The following is a 17,570-nucleotide window of genomic DNA, read 5'->3' on the forward strand; positions in this document are numbered from 1 at the left end:
CCAGCTGGGGGTGCAAAGAACAAGGAAGGAGGGTATAAATCACGGGCCATCGTTCTCCTTTAATTAGAGGAAGTTGATAAAAATGAAATACATGACATGGTTAAATAACATAAGAGTCTGCAGTCAGTTCTTCAAACACAGGCATATTTATAAAAATAATATAGACCATAAGTAAATAACAGTATATAAATAAGACAGAAAAATTATCTACAAATATGGAAATAAAATGTATTCAATTACAGAGCAGTTTCTCTGCTTTCTTAGTTTTTGAAGGTTTTAGAAAACCTGGTTTTACAAAGACTTGATACTTGATCGTGATCTATAGAAGGAAGTTGGAGCAGAGATAACAGGGACGTGAGGAGAGGGCAGAGAAAATCGCTGAAGGTGGGGGTGAAACTCTGATGTGCAAAGAACAAACGAGTTAAAACAACAGGTTTAACTCCGCCTCCTCCTGCTCAAACATCATCAAATCACACGATCTGTGCTCCTCTGACACCTCCAGCAAACCCCCATCACTCTGACCTCCATCCCCCTTCATGCCACCCTGCATCACAGCCCCAGATACCACCACGCCCCCAGTTAGTCAGACCAGCCAGCACAGCCAGTCAGGTGAGAAGATAGTTGAGAAGCTCAGAACATTGACCCAACACCACAGTTTGTAAATTGATCTTTGACTTGTCAAGATCCTTTAAGACGATTCAGCCTGCTGAGTGTTGGGGATGAAGGTGGAGGCTACATGTTTCTCTTTCTATGCTTCATTTCATAAATTCGCTTTGTTGTGAGTCGTATTTATGATTTTATGACAACTACATTTTCCTCCACGATTAATAAAGTTTCTCCGTGATGTTGTTTTTTATTAGGTTTGATGTAGTTGCGTTCTGTGGTAAACAGGAAGTTGTAGGTGCACATTACGGTAAGAAAGAAACCACTTCTATTATTTGGTGAAAAGTTAGCGGACTGTTCACCACATACGGTGTGTCATCTGTCAACAGGAGGAAGTGAGACGTATCCAGATGTGGGGGTGACAGAAGTACTGTAGCACTGTTTCTGCTTCAGCCTTGGTTGAGTCTGATATGATGCACTTATATATATCAGTGACTTTGATTTGTTTGCTTTCAATAAATAACAAAAGGACAACTTTGATTTGCTGATGATCATTCAGAGATTTTCCATCACAAATGTCAGGCGAGTTCTTCAGAGGAGGCGGTGATCAGACTGCTGCTGCCCCTGAAACCCAGAGGGTGGATGTGCTGTGAAAAGCATTTAATACATCGTGATTTGTGACGTTTGTCACACTTGGACAAATAAAATATTGGAAAAAGACGACGAGAGTCAAACCAGAGTACACTTTAAAAATAATGATTTGATTTCTTAAAGGAAAACACTCGCGCAATGCTACCTGCTTTAATACGTAAATGTACAAATATATTTTAAAATCAGGTCTCAAGTGTGGATCATTCTTCTTTGAAATAAGTTATTTTTATGATTAATGATTACAAACATATACAAACAAAAAAGATTTTTATTTTGGTGAAAGTACAGAAAACATGATCACCATCACTACCCCCCCACCGCACGCACACCATGTGATCAGACACACAATCACACAGAAGAAGAAGCACTGCTGTGTCTCAGAGCGTGCAGAGGTGTTCAGCTGTGAAGTCGGATCGAGGCAAACAGGTAACACACACACACACACACACACACACACACACACACACACACACACACACACACACACACACACACACACACACACACACACCTGCTGTTAAAAGGAATCAATCACTCAAACTATAACAGATCAGTCAGATTTTCATCGTCTTTATTCTCATAGAATCTAAGTTATTTGCCTTTTTTAGTGTTTCTGCTGCGACTCTTTCGCTTCCTCCTTTTTGGCTAAACTAAAACATTTTTGACATGAAATTTGTTTCGGTCATTTCTTCATTTTAATTAAATCAGGTTTTCCACCTCATTTGCATTTTTCCTGACTGGCTGAGAGATGTGGACAGACTCAAAAATAATATTTATGTTCAAAACTCTGACTTTGGGTAATTAATCATTGTAAATTTGTTACATAAGAACAATATAAAATGTTTAATCTGGTGAAATGTAGTTGATTGATATACATTCAGTATATACCAGGATTATTGTCCTTAGTAATATAATTTTATTAAATCAATAAACCTTTGATTTTACATATTTCAGCTGCATTTTACTCAGAATTATTGCTTCATGTTTGTGAGGGATACTAATCCGTTTTTGAGTGTACAGATGTTTTTGCAGCTGTCCTTATTGGTTCCCTCTGCTGCTTAGATAAACAGCTCTGCTTGCAAATGTTTATTAAACCTGAAACTGTCCTTGAACATTTTATGTATTTTTATGGAATGACTGACTTAATGAGTGGCAACATGAAAACAAACTAAGAAGTGCACTTTTGAAGTGGATGAAGAATCTCTTTCCTATGAAAAGATCCTTAAATTGACATGTTACATGTTACATGTTACATGTACGCTGGTACTGTAATCTGTGACATTAACAAGGGTCTTAGTTTGAGTCCAGAAGAGTGTTTCAGTGAGCTAAAATAATGCTGTCCACTTTTTATTTTTAAGAAAACGCCAATATTGTTTAGTATTAACATGTTTTTAACACGTGTTTGAGTCAGTCGACTTTTCATTTTTAGCTCATAAAATCAATTTTCGTGATAATTCTGAGGCTGAGTCCTCTCTAAATGGTGTTACTAACCTTCTGAATCCACTTAAAACACAAACATTTATCTTTTAAACCTCGTTTGTCCAAAAACAGATCGTCCACGTCAGAGTTACTTTGCTCTTGCTGTCTTGCTGCACTTCCACATCTCTCTTCACTTTCAGTGATTTCTGATATGTAGTTTTTCCACCTCTAAAGTTTTGGACCAGGTCGTTTTAGTTCATCGTTTTAACAGACTGTGAAACTACTCACATCAATATTCTTGTTCATGTTCACACAAAGAAAAGCAGAAGAAAAGTTCAGATACTCAAGAATGAAACAAATGACAGGAAACGTATAACACACGATGACTGCTTAGAAGCTTGGCATGAATGTTTTCAGTGCTTGTGAAGAAAAACTTTAGTTTGCTAACTCAATCAATATTTTATTTCTATAGCACATTTAAAAAGGACAGTGTCCATCAAAGTGCTTCACACAAGGTAGCAAAACAGAAACAACAAAAGCAACAAAAACAGTTAAAAACAATTAAAACCAGTTACAGTTACAGTTACAGTTACACAGCACAACTGCAGACCGGGAGGAAGTCCAAACTAACTTGCTTCAAATGGAACAGGTGAGTTTTTAAGCGTGATTTAAACGATTGACTGGAATCTGACATGCGGACATCGGACATGCCAGTGTAGCTTGGCTAGAACAGTAGTGATGTCATCATGCCCTCTGGTGCCAGTTAAGAGGCATTTTGAACTAAACGCTGGAGGAGAGAGAATTGGAGGTCCACGTACAGAGAATTGCAATAGTCTAGTCTCGAAGTAATGAAGGCATGGATGAGCTTTTCAAGGTCTTTATGTGGACTGTAAGGCTTTGCTTGGAGATTTGACGTAGCTGCTGTCTGTCTGCATCATTCTGAACAACAGACCAGAGAAACACATCAAAGTTACAAAATAATAATTCAATAATTGATGCACAACAGCTTACTGTGTTTCTGGCATCTGAGCTGTGCAGACCATTGTTTTTCTGGAGTTCTGGGGACACAGTGTAAAGTATTTAGTATTCACTGCTCATCCAGAGACTTACTGTATGATACTGCATGTGTCTGTATAAGCAAGTTTAGCACAAGAGAGCTTAAAAGCATCTTTTCCTCTCTCAGGTCAGTCAGTCGGTGGACTTTCAGCAGTGACATGATGGCAGCAGCAGCACCTGGTGAGTCCAGACAGACTGCAGGTGAGACCTGCAGCCTGCTGAGATCAGATTCATTCTTTATACTGACAGGAGTGTGAAAAATGGTTGGCACTGTTGGCCTTTGGTAACTTACTGTGATTCTGACCATGCAACACACCTGTTCACCTGTTGGAAGAAAAAAAAAACCCACATCATGATAATAATAATAATTCTCTGTTTTGTAAACAGAAAAAGAAATATGATGAGTTTTTTTTCCACTTTTTGTTGAATTAGTTTTCTCTTAAAAACAAACATAAAAAACATTTATGTTCAGCACATAAATCAGCTCCAAATGAAACTTGAGACTCTGCACACTAAACCACCAGCTTCAACCAGAGAGAAGAGACTCGTCACTGAACTTTTCCAGGACGGAGGTTGCAGGAGTGATTCACACATTTACACTCAGCATTATAATTTGCTGCTTTAAATTTCTGAATAACCTGAAGCTGGTACAGGCAGAGCTTTATCCTCTCTGAAGCAGCCGCTGAGTCGAGCTGTGATGCTGAGTTAGAGTGCAGCCCTTTGATGAACCTTCGTTGGCTTTGCATGAACGCCTGCTCAAGGAGGCGTTTCAAGAAACTTGCTATGGATTGCACAAGTTGTGTTATGTGTTACACTAATGCACTAATGTGACGTCCATAAAGTTTCTCAAACTCACATTGAACTGCAGTCAGGGACTGAAAAACCTGCTAAGCAGCAGCTTCGGTGTAAGAACTGTAAAGTCTGAGCTTTCACTGATGCCCAAGCAATGATTATGTACACACACACACACACACACACACACACACACACACACACACACACACACACACACACACAGAGTGTTTATTTACTTATCTTCGCTGAACATAAATGATTTTAGGAGGAAATAACATTTAATGAGCTAATTGAATTATGATGATTGATGATTTAATTTTGATCATTTTCATTTTGTACTGATGTGAGCTGTGAGCTCTGACAGCTTGGATTAAATATTGATCCGTATGTGTTGAAACTGTCTGTGTAAAGGTGATGCCAGAGCAGTTAACAAACTAAACTTACTTTTGCTAAACTGAAATTTTTTTAAAAACTTTATTCCCGTAGCATTTGTAGATTCTCGTGTTTTCAGCCTGAAATTGTAAATTGGAGCACACTGATTCATGTTTCTGTATTTTTGCAGATGATGATTTTAACAAACCAGAACACAGCAGCTCAGAGTCTGAGGACTGTAAGTCAAACTAACAACATTTCATATCATGAATAAAATAAGAGAAGCTGGTGGATTAGAGGAATGAAATGTTCTGCCAGGAGCTTTCTTATTTAAAGAGAGAACGAAGCATCTATTAAATCCTGCAGCCTGATTTCCTGCTTATTTATGAGTCCAGTAGTTACAGGTCAAAATCTTTAATGCATTGAATGGGAAATTAAATTGATTAAATATGTATAAGTATATTTCTGTTTTGTTCATACTGTTAATATTTTTGAAGAAATTGAGTAAAAATGTTCAGTGACCGTGGAAATCACCAGCTGGTAGTGAAGCCGTACATGTGTCCTTGTGCAGTTGAAATAATCCACAAAAGTTGCTTTGTAGCTGAAAACAAACGCACAAATATTAATTTCCACAAACCTGAACTCACATGAATGTCGCTGTACGCTGCACGACAAAATTATTTAAACTGTTTGACTCCACAGCGAGTCACAGTCAGTGTTGGGAAGGTTACTTTTAAAACGTATTCCACTACAGATTACAGATTACAGATTACATGTCCCAAAATGTATTTCCTAACGTATTCTGAATACTTTGGATTACTTTGTAAAAAGCATGATAATGAATGTACTATTGCTGTGTGATTCATTACTATTACTGCAGGTTACTCTCCACACCAACACCAGCTACATGTTTAAATCTTAATATAAATGAGTAACAGTAGGTGGACATTAGGTAAGGCTGCACGTTTTGCAGCGATCTCGTATAGAAAACTATTCCTCGCGTATATAAAACAGGTCCGCGGCTCCGAACCGTAGCAAAGGGACCTCTGGCTGATACGTCGGGTTCGTGTCGGGCTCGTAGCTGAAAACTAGCTTTACTTTGTTGTCTGGGTTGTTTGCTAGCAGAGACAGAGAGAGGCGTTGAAAGGCTGCTGCAACAGGACTTATTGTTTCAGAGAAAACAGGAACACAGCGTACAGTCGAGTCTTAACAGCTTACTTACAGCTGGGCTCGTCAGGCTGCAGTGGTTGTTATTATATTTACATGCTTCCAGCTCCCGTTTCTGCTCCATGACAAGTTGTACTTTTCCTTTTTCTCCCTCCCTCGCACTCACCAAAAATATTACCAAATATAGAGAGGACAGAGCCTCATGACACAGGAAAATACCGCAGTGTAATCCATTTATTTCAACAAAGTAACTGTATTCTGAATACCACCTTTTTAAACGGTAACTGTAACGGAATACAGTTACTCATATTTTGTATTTTAAATACGTAACGGCGGTACATGTGTTCCGTTACTCCCCAACACTGGTTACAGCCTCCACAGTGCAGAGGTCCGACTGCCCAGCATGGGCGTTATTACAGCGGATTAAAGCAACAGCAACTAAAAAAGTAGAAAAACACTAAATAACCATGAAAATGATGCTAAAATGTGATTTCAAAGTAAAATGAATTTCCCCATTTATTTAAGTGTTTCCTTATCTATAACCATTGGAATCTAAATTATTACCAATATGTACATCTTACAACGTGGATAAAATATTAGACATTAACAGGCTAACTTTCGTCTCCTACATGTTTAAACTGTTTTAGACTGAAGAGCATAATCATTTCATTTCTTTTACAAAAGGAGAAGAAAATGTGGTTAAAACATCACAGAATGAGACATGAATATTATAGTTTCTACAAAAAAATCAATGAATAATTTAAAAACGTGTGTTTAAAATAAACTCAGTGTTTCAGTAACTGAACTTATTTTTCAGTGTCTGAGCTCAGGGTCGTTCTGCTGGGGAACAGCTGGTCTAAGAGGAGCTCAGTGGGCAACTTCATACTGGGAGTGACTGTGTTCAGCTCTGAGGATAAAGCAGACCTCTGTCTGAGAGTCAAAAGGGAGCTGAAGGGGAAAGAAATCGATCTCATCAACACTCCAGATCTGCTGTCAACTAAAATCTCCCCAGAAGATCTGACGAAACAAGTTGAGGACTGTGTGAGACTCTCTGCTCCTGGACCTCATGTGTTTCTGCTGGTCCTCCAGCCTGCAGACTTCACTGAGGATCACAGACAGAGGCTACAAAGAGTCCTTGAACTCTTTGGTGATCCATCATTTGATCGTTCACTGGCTCTGATAATGCCCAAAGACAAGAGTTCAAGTTCCATTGAAAAGTATCAGCAGCATCCACAGTTAGGAGAGATTATCAAGAAATGTAGAGAAAAATTGTTGTGGCAGAAGAACCTGGAACAAGAGCAGCTGTTAGCAGCCATAGATACAGTGGTGAAGAAGAGCATGAGGGAGGAAGTTTCCAGTGAGGAAACATCTGTTTCACCCAGTCAAGATGAGGAAGAAAAAGTCCCTGCCAACGTGGATCCTATTAGGGGCGGTGAGTCTAAAACTGTGTTTTCTGTACAGTATAATGTGATGGTCAGGTTTGTAAAACTGTCTGGAAACTCGTGACAACTGCTGGCTCACTACCTTTCTGAAAGAAATCCTGGAGATGACTTTTTTTTTAAATGATCCAACTCTTAAATATAATCCCGTCCACATGTAAACGCTAAAAATGAAATGTTGGCCAATCGGAAGTATAGAAGCCTGGGACAGAAAGAGTAAACAGGCCTTTGTATCCTGACAAAACCTTCAGTACTTCTGAAAAGTTTTTGTTTTTCTGAAAGGCAGCTAATTTTGTGTTATTTTTCAAGTGCTTTCATTATTTCAAATGTTAATAACTAAAGACAGTATTTTGGCTGTTGTGTAGACTCACACGTTGGGAATGAACCACATGCATAGAGCATACAGAAATGTAACTGAAAAAATATTACATTTATTCCAAACGGACGTCGGGATTTGGGTTGTGACAACGTCTGTGTTGAATGTAGAAACCACGTCCGAAGTTCACTCTGTCTTTCTTAACGGAGGGACAGTAACTGTGTATGTAAGCCTGTGAAAACTGCAGATAGTAAGATTAACAGCAGATAGACAGTATTTTGTCTTTATCCGCCATTATTGAAATTCATCTCATGTAAACAATAACGTGGCGCACAGCGTGACGTCAAAAACGGCGCACACCTTTGATGTTGCGTGAGTAAATTGAAAATCTCCACCCTGGCAGGAGTTTTTTAAAATCTCAGCTGTCAGTGACCCAGAATGCTGTTAATGTGTAGATGAAAGGCCCAAATGCATAGAAAATACCGTATTTTCAAAAATACCCGTGTACATGTGGACGTAGCCTAAGGTACTGTTGGTAAGAAAGGTGTTTAGCTTGATAACAGTTCTAGGAAACTATTTTAGAAAGTCATGGATTATGGAGAGGTGAGATCATCTGCGTCTAGCTGTGAACTTTCCAACTTCAGTTCAGGTTTGAACGATTCCAGTTTGATAGAAGGTGGAGAACCTCTTCCAACTGTGGACCATGGCCTTTGATTTAGAGGTGCTGATTCTCATTCTCGCCACGTCACACTTGGCTGTGAACTGTTGCAATGCGAGCTGGAGGAAACCACCTGATGAGCCAAACTGATGAGAAACACATAATCTGAAAAAATAAGCAGAGACGAATTTGTGCCTTCCACCACTGGACTGCACCTAGAAATTCTGTCCATAAAAATAATGAACTGGATTGGTGACAAAGGGCAGTCCTGCTGGAGTCCAACACCCACCAGGAGTCTGACTTGTTGCCAGCAGTGTGGACCCAGCTCTAGCAATGGTTGTAGAAGAATCAAATGGCTTGCTGCAACAGGCAAAACACTCCATACCCCTGAAGAACTTCTCACAGAATACTCTGAGGGACACGGTCAAATGCGTTCTCCAAGTCCACTAAACGCATGTAGACGAGTAGGGCAAACTTCCATGCACCCTCAGATATCTCTGCGAGGTTAAGAGCTGGTCCAGTGTTCCATGATTGGGACTACAACCACATTGTTCCTTCTGTGTCCGAGTTTTGACTAAAGCATGGACCTTCCTTTCCATCATCCTGGAATAGACTTTCCTGGAGAGGTTGAGGAATGTGATCCCCATATACAGTGGCTTGCAAAAGTATTCGACCCCCTTGAACTTTCCCACATTTTGTCACATTACAGCCACAAACATGAATCAATTTTATTGGAATTCCACGTTGCATTTCTGATCAGCGCTCTCCTTGTTCGGCCTGTGAGTTTATGTGGACGTCCTTGTCTTGGTAGGTTTACAGTTGTGCCATACTCCTTCCATTTCTGAATGATGGCTTGAACAGCGCTCTGTGGGATGTTCAAGGCTTGGGAAATCTTTTTGTAGCCTAAGCCTGCTTTAAATTTCTCAATAACTTTATCCCTGACCTGTCTGCTGTGTTCTTTGGACTTCATGGTGTTGTTGCTCCCAATATTCTCTTAGACAACCTCTGAGGCCGTCACAGAGCAGTTGTATCTGTACTGACATTAGATTACACACAGGTGCACTCTGTTTAGTCATTAGCACTCATCAGGCAATGTCTATGTGCAACTGACTGCACTCAGACCAAAGGGGCTGAATAATTACGCACACCCCACTTTGCAGTTATTTATTTGTAACAAATGTTTGGAATCATGTCTGATTTTCGTTCCACTTCTCACGTGTGCACCACTTTGTGTTGGTCTTTCACCTGGAATTCCAATAAAACTGATTCATGTTTGTGGCTGTAATGTGACCAAATGTGGAAAAGTTCAAGGGGGTCGAATACTTTTGCAAGCCAAGTTGGAGCACCCCCTTATGTCCACCTTGTTGAGGATAAGAACCCCCACCCTGGCTTACCAATCTAAAGGCTCTCAATGAGATCCTGTAGAGGTGTGTGAACCAAGACAGCCCTACAACATCCAGAGCCTTCAGGAACTCAGGGGAAACCTCATCCACCCCAGGAGCTCTGCCACCAACGAGTTGTATAACTGCCTCTGTGTCCTCACCTACGGTGAGGGATGACTTTGTCCCTGTTGTCCCCAGACTCTGGTTTCTGGAGGCAGCAGCCTAAGCAGAGAACCTCACACCTTGCTCTTTCTAGACAACTCCTCTAGCTTATCCGGTGGAATACCAAAGCATTCCCAGGCCTCATGCACTAGCTCAGGCTCCTTCCCCACCAGAGAGGTGAGAGTCCATGTCCAAGACACCAGTCTCTGTAGCAGGGATCAGTCTGCCAGTGTCTCCGTTCTTAGTACACACATTGCACCCGACCTCTATGGCGTCTTAAGGTGGGTTGCCTAAAGGAGGATGGGCCTATGTTCCTTCTTCAGGTTGCACCCGGCCAGGCCCCATGGGCTAAGGCAAGTCACCAGATGCTCTCCCTCGGGTCACCTCCCATGTCCTAGCTCCAAAATGGTGCCCAGGTAACCGGATGCCTGACAGGGTAAACTGTTCCCTTGGTCTGGTAAGGGTCTTATAAGGGTCTTCTAAATGGCTTAGTGTCTGGTCCCTCACTCAGGGCCAACTTGTAATGGGACACACAACCAGGTGGCAAAAGCCCCCCAACAGCATAGCACCTGGGATCCCTGAAACACACAAGCCCCTCCACCACGATAAGGCAGCGATTCACAGAGGGGCAGATGATATTAAAAGGTGATACTGGTTGTGCGCTGTGAATAGAGAGTGCATCTGCAGTTTTCTTGTTATCGTGAGCAATCATCAGCTAACTGCTTTAGGAAAAATAAGTAAATGGTGGTGGTATTTAACCAATCAGGTGATCTTATTAATGTTTCAAACCCTGTAACAGAATGTAGTAAAACTGTGGTGACAAAAGTCTGTGTGTCACAATTTTAAAGGTAATTTACAAGTTTTATCTTTGTTTTTCAGCACATGAACTCAGGATAATGCTTTTTGGAAAAAGTGAGAACAAAAAATCATCCCTCGAAAAGATCATCATTAGAAAGAAAGAGTTTAATATGCCTAAAGTCCTTGGAGGAAAGCAATGTCGCGCTGCCTCTGGAGAGTGGAAAGGGAAACCGCTAACAGTAGTCAAAACCCCCGACATCTTCAGTCTGTCTGTGAAAACTCTGTTCGAAGTGATGAAGAGCTGTGTGAGTCTCTGTCCTCCTGGACCAAATGTTCTGCTGCTGTTAGTCAAACCTTCTGATTTCACCGAAGAGGACAGAAAAACTCTGAATTTGGTCCTGAGCTTGTTTGGTCAAGATGCCCTTAAACACTCAATGGTCATTATAACACAGAAAGAGGAGAAAGGCAATAACTCAGTGGAAAAACTCATTGAAGACTGCAACCAAAGGCAGAACTGGTTTGAAAAAAATTGTTCTGCTACAGATTATTCAGAGTTGATGGAAGAAATGAATGAGATAGTGAGTGAAAACTGGGGGAAATATCTAATGCTAAAAGAAGAGGCTAAACCCAATCTGAAGTCCAGTGTGAACCTGGTTCTGTGTGGGAGGAGAGGAGCAGGGAAGACGTCAGCAGCCAAGGCCATTTTAGGTCAGACTGAGCTTCATTCAGCCTCCAACTCATCAGAGTGTGTTAAACATCAGGGAGAGGTGTGTGGTCGTTCGGTTTCCCTGGTGGAGCTGCCTGCCTTGTATGGAAAACCTCAGGAGGCAGTGATGGAGGAATCATTCAAGTGTATCTCCCTCTGTGATCCTGAGGGTGTCCATGCCTTCATCCTGGTCCTACCTGTGGCTCCCCTCACTGATGAAGACAAGAGAGAGTTAGAGACCATCCAGGATGCATTCGGCTCTCAAGTCAATGACTTCACCATGATTCTGTTCACTGTGGACTCAGATCCTACAGATCCAGCTGTTGGTAACTTTTTAAAGGAAAATAAGAACATCCAGAAGCTTCTTCAGAGCTGTGGAGGAAGATCAGTTGTTCTCAACATCAAGAACAAACAGCAGATCCCAGAGATGTTTGAGATTGTGGACAAAATTAGTCAGCCTGCAGGACAACTGTGCTGTTATACAACTGCAACATTTTTACACGCACAAATGGCGAAAGTCTTAAAGCTTGTCACTGGTAAGTAGTTTAGATTGTGATATTTTCCAATGACCCAGAGTTTTAATCCAGTATACAAGTGTTAACTTGTTCTTGTTTTCATGTTTTAGGTGGTGAAGGTGGAGAACAGGACTCAGACTGTCTCAGGATTGTGCTGATTGGGAAGACTGGCTGTGGAAAGAGCTCTACAGGAAACACCATTTTAGGAAGAGACGAGTTTGAAGCTGAATCAAGTCAAATGTCGGTCACACAATGCTGTCAGAAAGCAAATAGTGAGGTGAACGGTCGTCCTGTTGTTGTGGTCGACACTCCCGGTCTGTTTGACACAAGTTTGTCCAATGAAGAAATTCAAGAGGAGCTGGTGAAATGTGTCAGTCTCCTGGCTCCAGGACCACATGTCTTCCTGCTGGTGGTAGAGGTCGGCAGATTCACAGCAGAGGAGAAGGAGACACTGAAACTCATCAAGAAATTCTTTGGGAAGAATTCAGAAAAGTTCACCATCGTTCTTTTAACCAGAGGAGACGATCTGGAGCGTCAGGGAGAGTCTGTTGATGATTACATCAAGAAGAAATGTCACAGTTCCTTTAAGAAGCTGATCTCTGACTGTGGAGGAAGATACCATGTGTTCAATAACTCTGACAAACAAAACCGCACACAAGTCAGTGAGCTGATAGCAAAGATTGACACCATGGTGAAGGACAATGGAGGAAGCTTCTACACCAACGAGATGCTGCAAGAGGCTGAAACTGCGATAAGGAAGGAAATGCAGAAGATTTTAAAGAAGAAGGAAGAAGAGATTCAGGAACAAAAGGCAGAATTTGAAAGAAAACATAAGGAAGAAATGGAGGCTATGAAGAAAAGAATGGATGAAGAAAGAGAAAAGGAGAGAATACAGAGAGGAAAAGAACTCGAAAAAATGAGAAATAAAATTAGAGAAGAAGAAGAGAAGAGAAAGCAGGAACAGGAAATCAGGGAAAAGGAGAAAAGGGAAAAGGAAGCTGAAGAAGAAAGACGCCGACAAGAGTTTGAAACAGAACTTGAAAAGCTGGACAAACAAATTCAGTCAGAAAAAGAGGCAAAAGAAAATGTGGACAGAAAACTGGAAGAAGCCAGAGAAGAGATGAGAAGAAAACAAGAGGAGTGGGAGAAAGAACAGAAGGAATGGTGGGACAAACAACGACAAGACGAAGACAAAAGACGAGAGGAAGAGAAAGAAAAAATGGAAAAACTCCAGCACGATTATAACGAAAAGCTGGAATGTGAAAAAACCAATAAAGAAGAGGATCAAAGAAGAAGAGAAGAGGAAATAAAAGAACTGGAGGAAATTCATAAGAAAACTCTGGATGATCTAAAGAAGAAACATGAACAGGAAGCCAGAAAGAAAGCTGAAGAGTTCAACCAAGCCCAGAAGAAACACGTGGATGATTTAGCAGCTCAGAAGGAAGAACATAAGAAGGAAATGTACGACTTAGTGAGACGTGTGACCAAAAAGACTGACTATTCGAATAGGATCAAGAATTTAATGCAAAAACATGAAAAAGAAATGAGATCTGTGACAAATGAAGAGGGGAAAGAAAACCTCCAGGAAGAACATGAAGAACAACTAAATAAGTTAATGCAAGAAATTTTGAATGAAGAGATCAAGGACGCGTCGACCTGCAGCATTTTATAAAGAGAAATCCACTTTTACAGCTGCTCTTTAACTGTTAGAGGACAGAAACAAACAACATGTGCAGACTTGTTGTTCTGCATGTTTTACACATGCTTGTTCATCACGACCACAGAAGAAGCTGCTGATTGGATATCATCTCAAATAGTTCAGTTCAGTTTTATATATATATATATATATATATATATATATATACATATATATATATATATATATATTAGGGGTGCAACGATACACAAAATTCACGGTTCGGTTCGGTTCGATACTTTGGTGTCACGGTTCGAAATTTTTTCGATACAAAAAAAATGTTCATGCATTTTTAATTTGTCATTTATTAAAATTATAAATATATATTTTAACTCAAAAGTACAGTTTTTAAATTTAACCCTAACCCTTGTGCGCGTTTTTTATTTTGACAGCGAATGCGCACCTGCGGACCACTTATGTGCAGCCCTGGTTATTTAGCTCATCATATTGCAGCCACAGAAATTCTTTTGTCCATGAAACCATAAAGCTGCACTTTCTTTTTGCCTTATAGTCTGATTTGTCATAACTTCTCCGTTTTGTGGTAAGCTTTTATTTGGCTGTCACTTCTTCACCCTGACCTGTCTTATTTGGCTCAGCAGAACTGAAATGCTTTTACACACTCACTCACATAAGCTCAGCGATTCTCTGCGCGATCAACCTCTCACATGTTTAAGCTGCGGGAGATTTCACTTGTCATGTTTGCATAGTAAGCTAACGATTAATAAGACGATGTCAGAGGAATTGGTGCGCAAATTATCACCACTCACAGATCAGTGCTGTCGCTCTCTATACACAGTTCGCGCGATTGCAAAGTGAAAGCAAAAAAACAAGCGCAAATTCAAACGCGACTTCAATATGTCACATATTGACAGTGGCTCACCGATGCCAATGACATAATTACCCAGCTACATTTCTGAAAGAATGCAAAAGCATTGACATATATTTTTCCTACAATAGCCCGACGGGCAGGGAAGAGATAGATTTTGGTAGCCCGACTGAAAAAAATCGCTAGCTCCGGGACGTCGGGCTAGCGATATTGCAAGCCCTGTATCTGATTGAGGAATCACTCATCTTTGGAAAAGAGAGTTTATTACAGAGAAATGGCTCTTTCCAAAATAAAAGCTATACTATCCGCTTCTTCTGGGCTATATTCTCAGCAGCATAAGGAGAATCATGTGCTAACAGCTGTCTAAATGACTCGGCTAAAGTTAGTAGCATGCTTGCTTTTTTTTGTCTGCTTCCACTTGTCTTTGCACTAGGATGATGTCGGCGTAAATGTGCAGTCATATTCGTTGTGTTCCCACTAGTGCTTTCAGGTTAATCTCGTTGAAATGACCTTAACGCCACAACACGGCAAATCTCCGTTAACGAGCTACCGCCGATCGCCCCGTGCATGGGGCTAGACGGCCAACACGTTAACGAGCTAACTGCGCTAACACACTAGTTCACACCAATGTAATTGAGCATTGCATGGCACATCCAACATACTGTTTTACTTTAGTCCATGACTCGCTTACCTTCAGGGTCATACGTCACATGAAAACCAAAATAATTCCAAACGCCAGATCTGAATGAGGGTCAATTTGCCTGTTGCAAGTAGAGCTTAACTTCTGTCTCGCTAGCTTGCCCTGCGCTCTTCCTTCTGACTATGCTGTCTGTGTGGAGCGCTCAGTGGATCTGCGCTGGACAGTGCAGCCTAGGCGGAGTAGTCGAACACAGATTCACTGAGCGCTCAACACAGACAGCATCGTCAGAAGGAAAATTGATAAAATAAATTACAAATGTTGTATTGTTCGATACATATGCATACCGAACCGAAAGCACTGTATCGAACGGTTCAATATCGATACGAATATCGTTGCACCCCTAATATATATATATACATATATATATATATATATATAGCACCAAATCACAACAACAGTCGCCTCAAGGGGCTTTATATGGTAACGAAAAGACGCTACAACAATACAGAGAAACCCTATGATCAGATGATCAAACACTTTGGTGACAGTGGGAAGGAAAAACTCCCTTTCACAGGAAGAAACTTCGAGCAGAACCAGGCTCAGGGAGGGGCGTGGCCATCCGCCCACTAACTCCACTCACAACCAATAATAATCATTTTGATTTACACGTTAACCTGCACTATGTAAGTAAAATTACTCATGTGGATGATTTTCTTTGGTTTGGTAAAAATCACCATTTGACCAAAATGTTTTTTTTCTTTTTTAATATTAGATTGTTGTTAAAAGGAATCTTGTTGTTCTTTCATATATTGTTCTGTTGTCAATATTTGTGGTTTGATTATGATTGTTTTTTGTTTTTGTTTATTTTGCATAAATGTGTCATTAATAATAAACACAAGATGAATAAATAAACAAGTGAAAGAAAACTTAATGATTATATTTCTTTCACTTATGATGAATAAATAATTTTAAAAATTTTGTTATAATTTAACCTGTTCTCTCCAAATATCACAGCAGTTATTCATTATAAAAACATATCTGCATATCATTTACACCAGTTTTATGGCATAACTAAGATCGTATCCGTGTTTTCTTTAATTATTAATGTAAACAGTTTTTCTCTGTAATCAGCTCTGATTGTTGTTAAATGATGAAGTCAAACATCTTCATTCAGCTCTGAATTTATGTGTTTTTAAATTACTGAACTTGCAAAATTACATGAACTGCTCCACCTATGCTGACATATTTGATTTGCACAAGTTTTTGTCTATAAGGTAAAATGTGTATAACCTGTATTATGGTAATTAGTGATTGTAATGTGCACAACAAAGTCCTGATAAAGAAACTGTTGCTAATAAAAACAAAGGTTGGAATTTTAAGCAAAGTTTGAACTTGTTTCTTGAGTCGTACTGTGGCAGCATGAGTGGGTTTATGTTTTTGGTGCCTTTTCATTCTCAGCATCGTTGCAGGTAAATGCAGGATCCCTGAGTGGTCAAAAAACATTTGGTTTTTTTCTTAATCTGATTTAAGTCTGGACTCAGACACTCAAAAACTTTTTTTAAGGAGAATTTGCTGGTTTTGGATCATCGTCCTGCTGCATTACCCAAGTGCTCTTTAGCTGCAGAGCAGGAAGTGATGGTCGAAGCTCCTTCAGGTTTTTCTGGTGGAGACATTCAGGAGCAGAATTCAGCAGCAGCCCAGCCCATCACACTACCATCACCATGTCTGACTGTTGTTGTGATCTTTTTATGAACTGCTGTTAGTTTGATCCAGATGTAAAGAGAATCACAGTTCAGCTTTTGTCTCGTCAGCCCACAGAAAGTTTTCCCAGACGTCTCGGGGATCATCCAGATGTTTTTTGGCCAATGAGCAATGAAAGGAGACACAAGTCCTTTTAAAGACCGACAGCTGAGTGTGAGAGATGGACTCAAAAATATCCCATTGGTTACTTTCTTACCTATTTTTAATCAGCTTTAATTAATAAAAACATAAAAATGTTTTTGGATTTCGGCATCATTGCTCATGTACCAGTTAAATAGTAGTTAATTAACCTGCATCATATGCATCATCTAACACTGTGCATTTTCTTCACAAGCATCTATAGGATTATTCAAATGAGCACAAAAAACAATCTGAACTAAATGTTGATGCAGATTCAGTTCCTGCTGATGCTGCAGATTTTCAGTATGTCAGAGAATGCAATATAATCACAGCAGTTATATTCTCTCCTCGTCCACCGTCAGCCAGACACGCCTCTGCTTCACTCTGCCTCTGATGGACGTCTCTCACTGTGGGGACAAACATGTGACGCTGATCTGTCTGAATGGATCTGCTGCAAACTCAGGCAGAGTTATCCCATCTGCTCCCTT

General features: G+C 40.3%; 1 protein-coding gene across 2 annotated transcripts; it reads left to right on the forward strand.

Moving 5' to 3' along the window:
• The first annotated feature begins 1,644 nt into the window (after positions 1-1,644).
• Positions 1,645-13,879, forward strand: LOC106675166 (uncharacterized). Of its 2 annotated transcripts, XM_076891288.1 has the most exons (6): positions 1,645-1,680; positions 3,857-3,930; positions 5,087-5,134; positions 6,881-7,495; positions 10,900-12,060; positions 12,150-13,879. In XM_076891288.1, the coding sequence occupies exons 2-6, from the start codon at positions 3,888-3,890 to the stop codon at positions 13,709-13,711; spliced, it is 3,429 nt and encodes a 1,142-aa protein (XP_076747403.1). In that variant the 5' UTR covers positions 1,645-1,680; positions 3,857-3,887; the 3' UTR covers positions 13,712-13,879. The 2 variants fall into 2 exon arrangements, with proteins under 2 accessions (XP_076747403.1, XP_076747404.1); XM_076891289.1 differs by lacking the exon at positions 1,645-1,680 and having other exon boundaries at positions 3,851-3,930.
• The last annotated feature ends 3,691 nt before the right edge of the window (positions 13,880-17,570 follow it).

This window comes from Maylandia zebra, linkage group LG12 (assembly GCF_041146795.1).
Source record: "Maylandia zebra isolate NMK-2024a linkage group LG12, Mzebra_GT3a, whole genome shotgun sequence".
Lineage (NCBI taxonomy): Eukaryota > Metazoa > Chordata > Actinopteri > Cichliformes > Cichlidae > Maylandia > Maylandia zebra.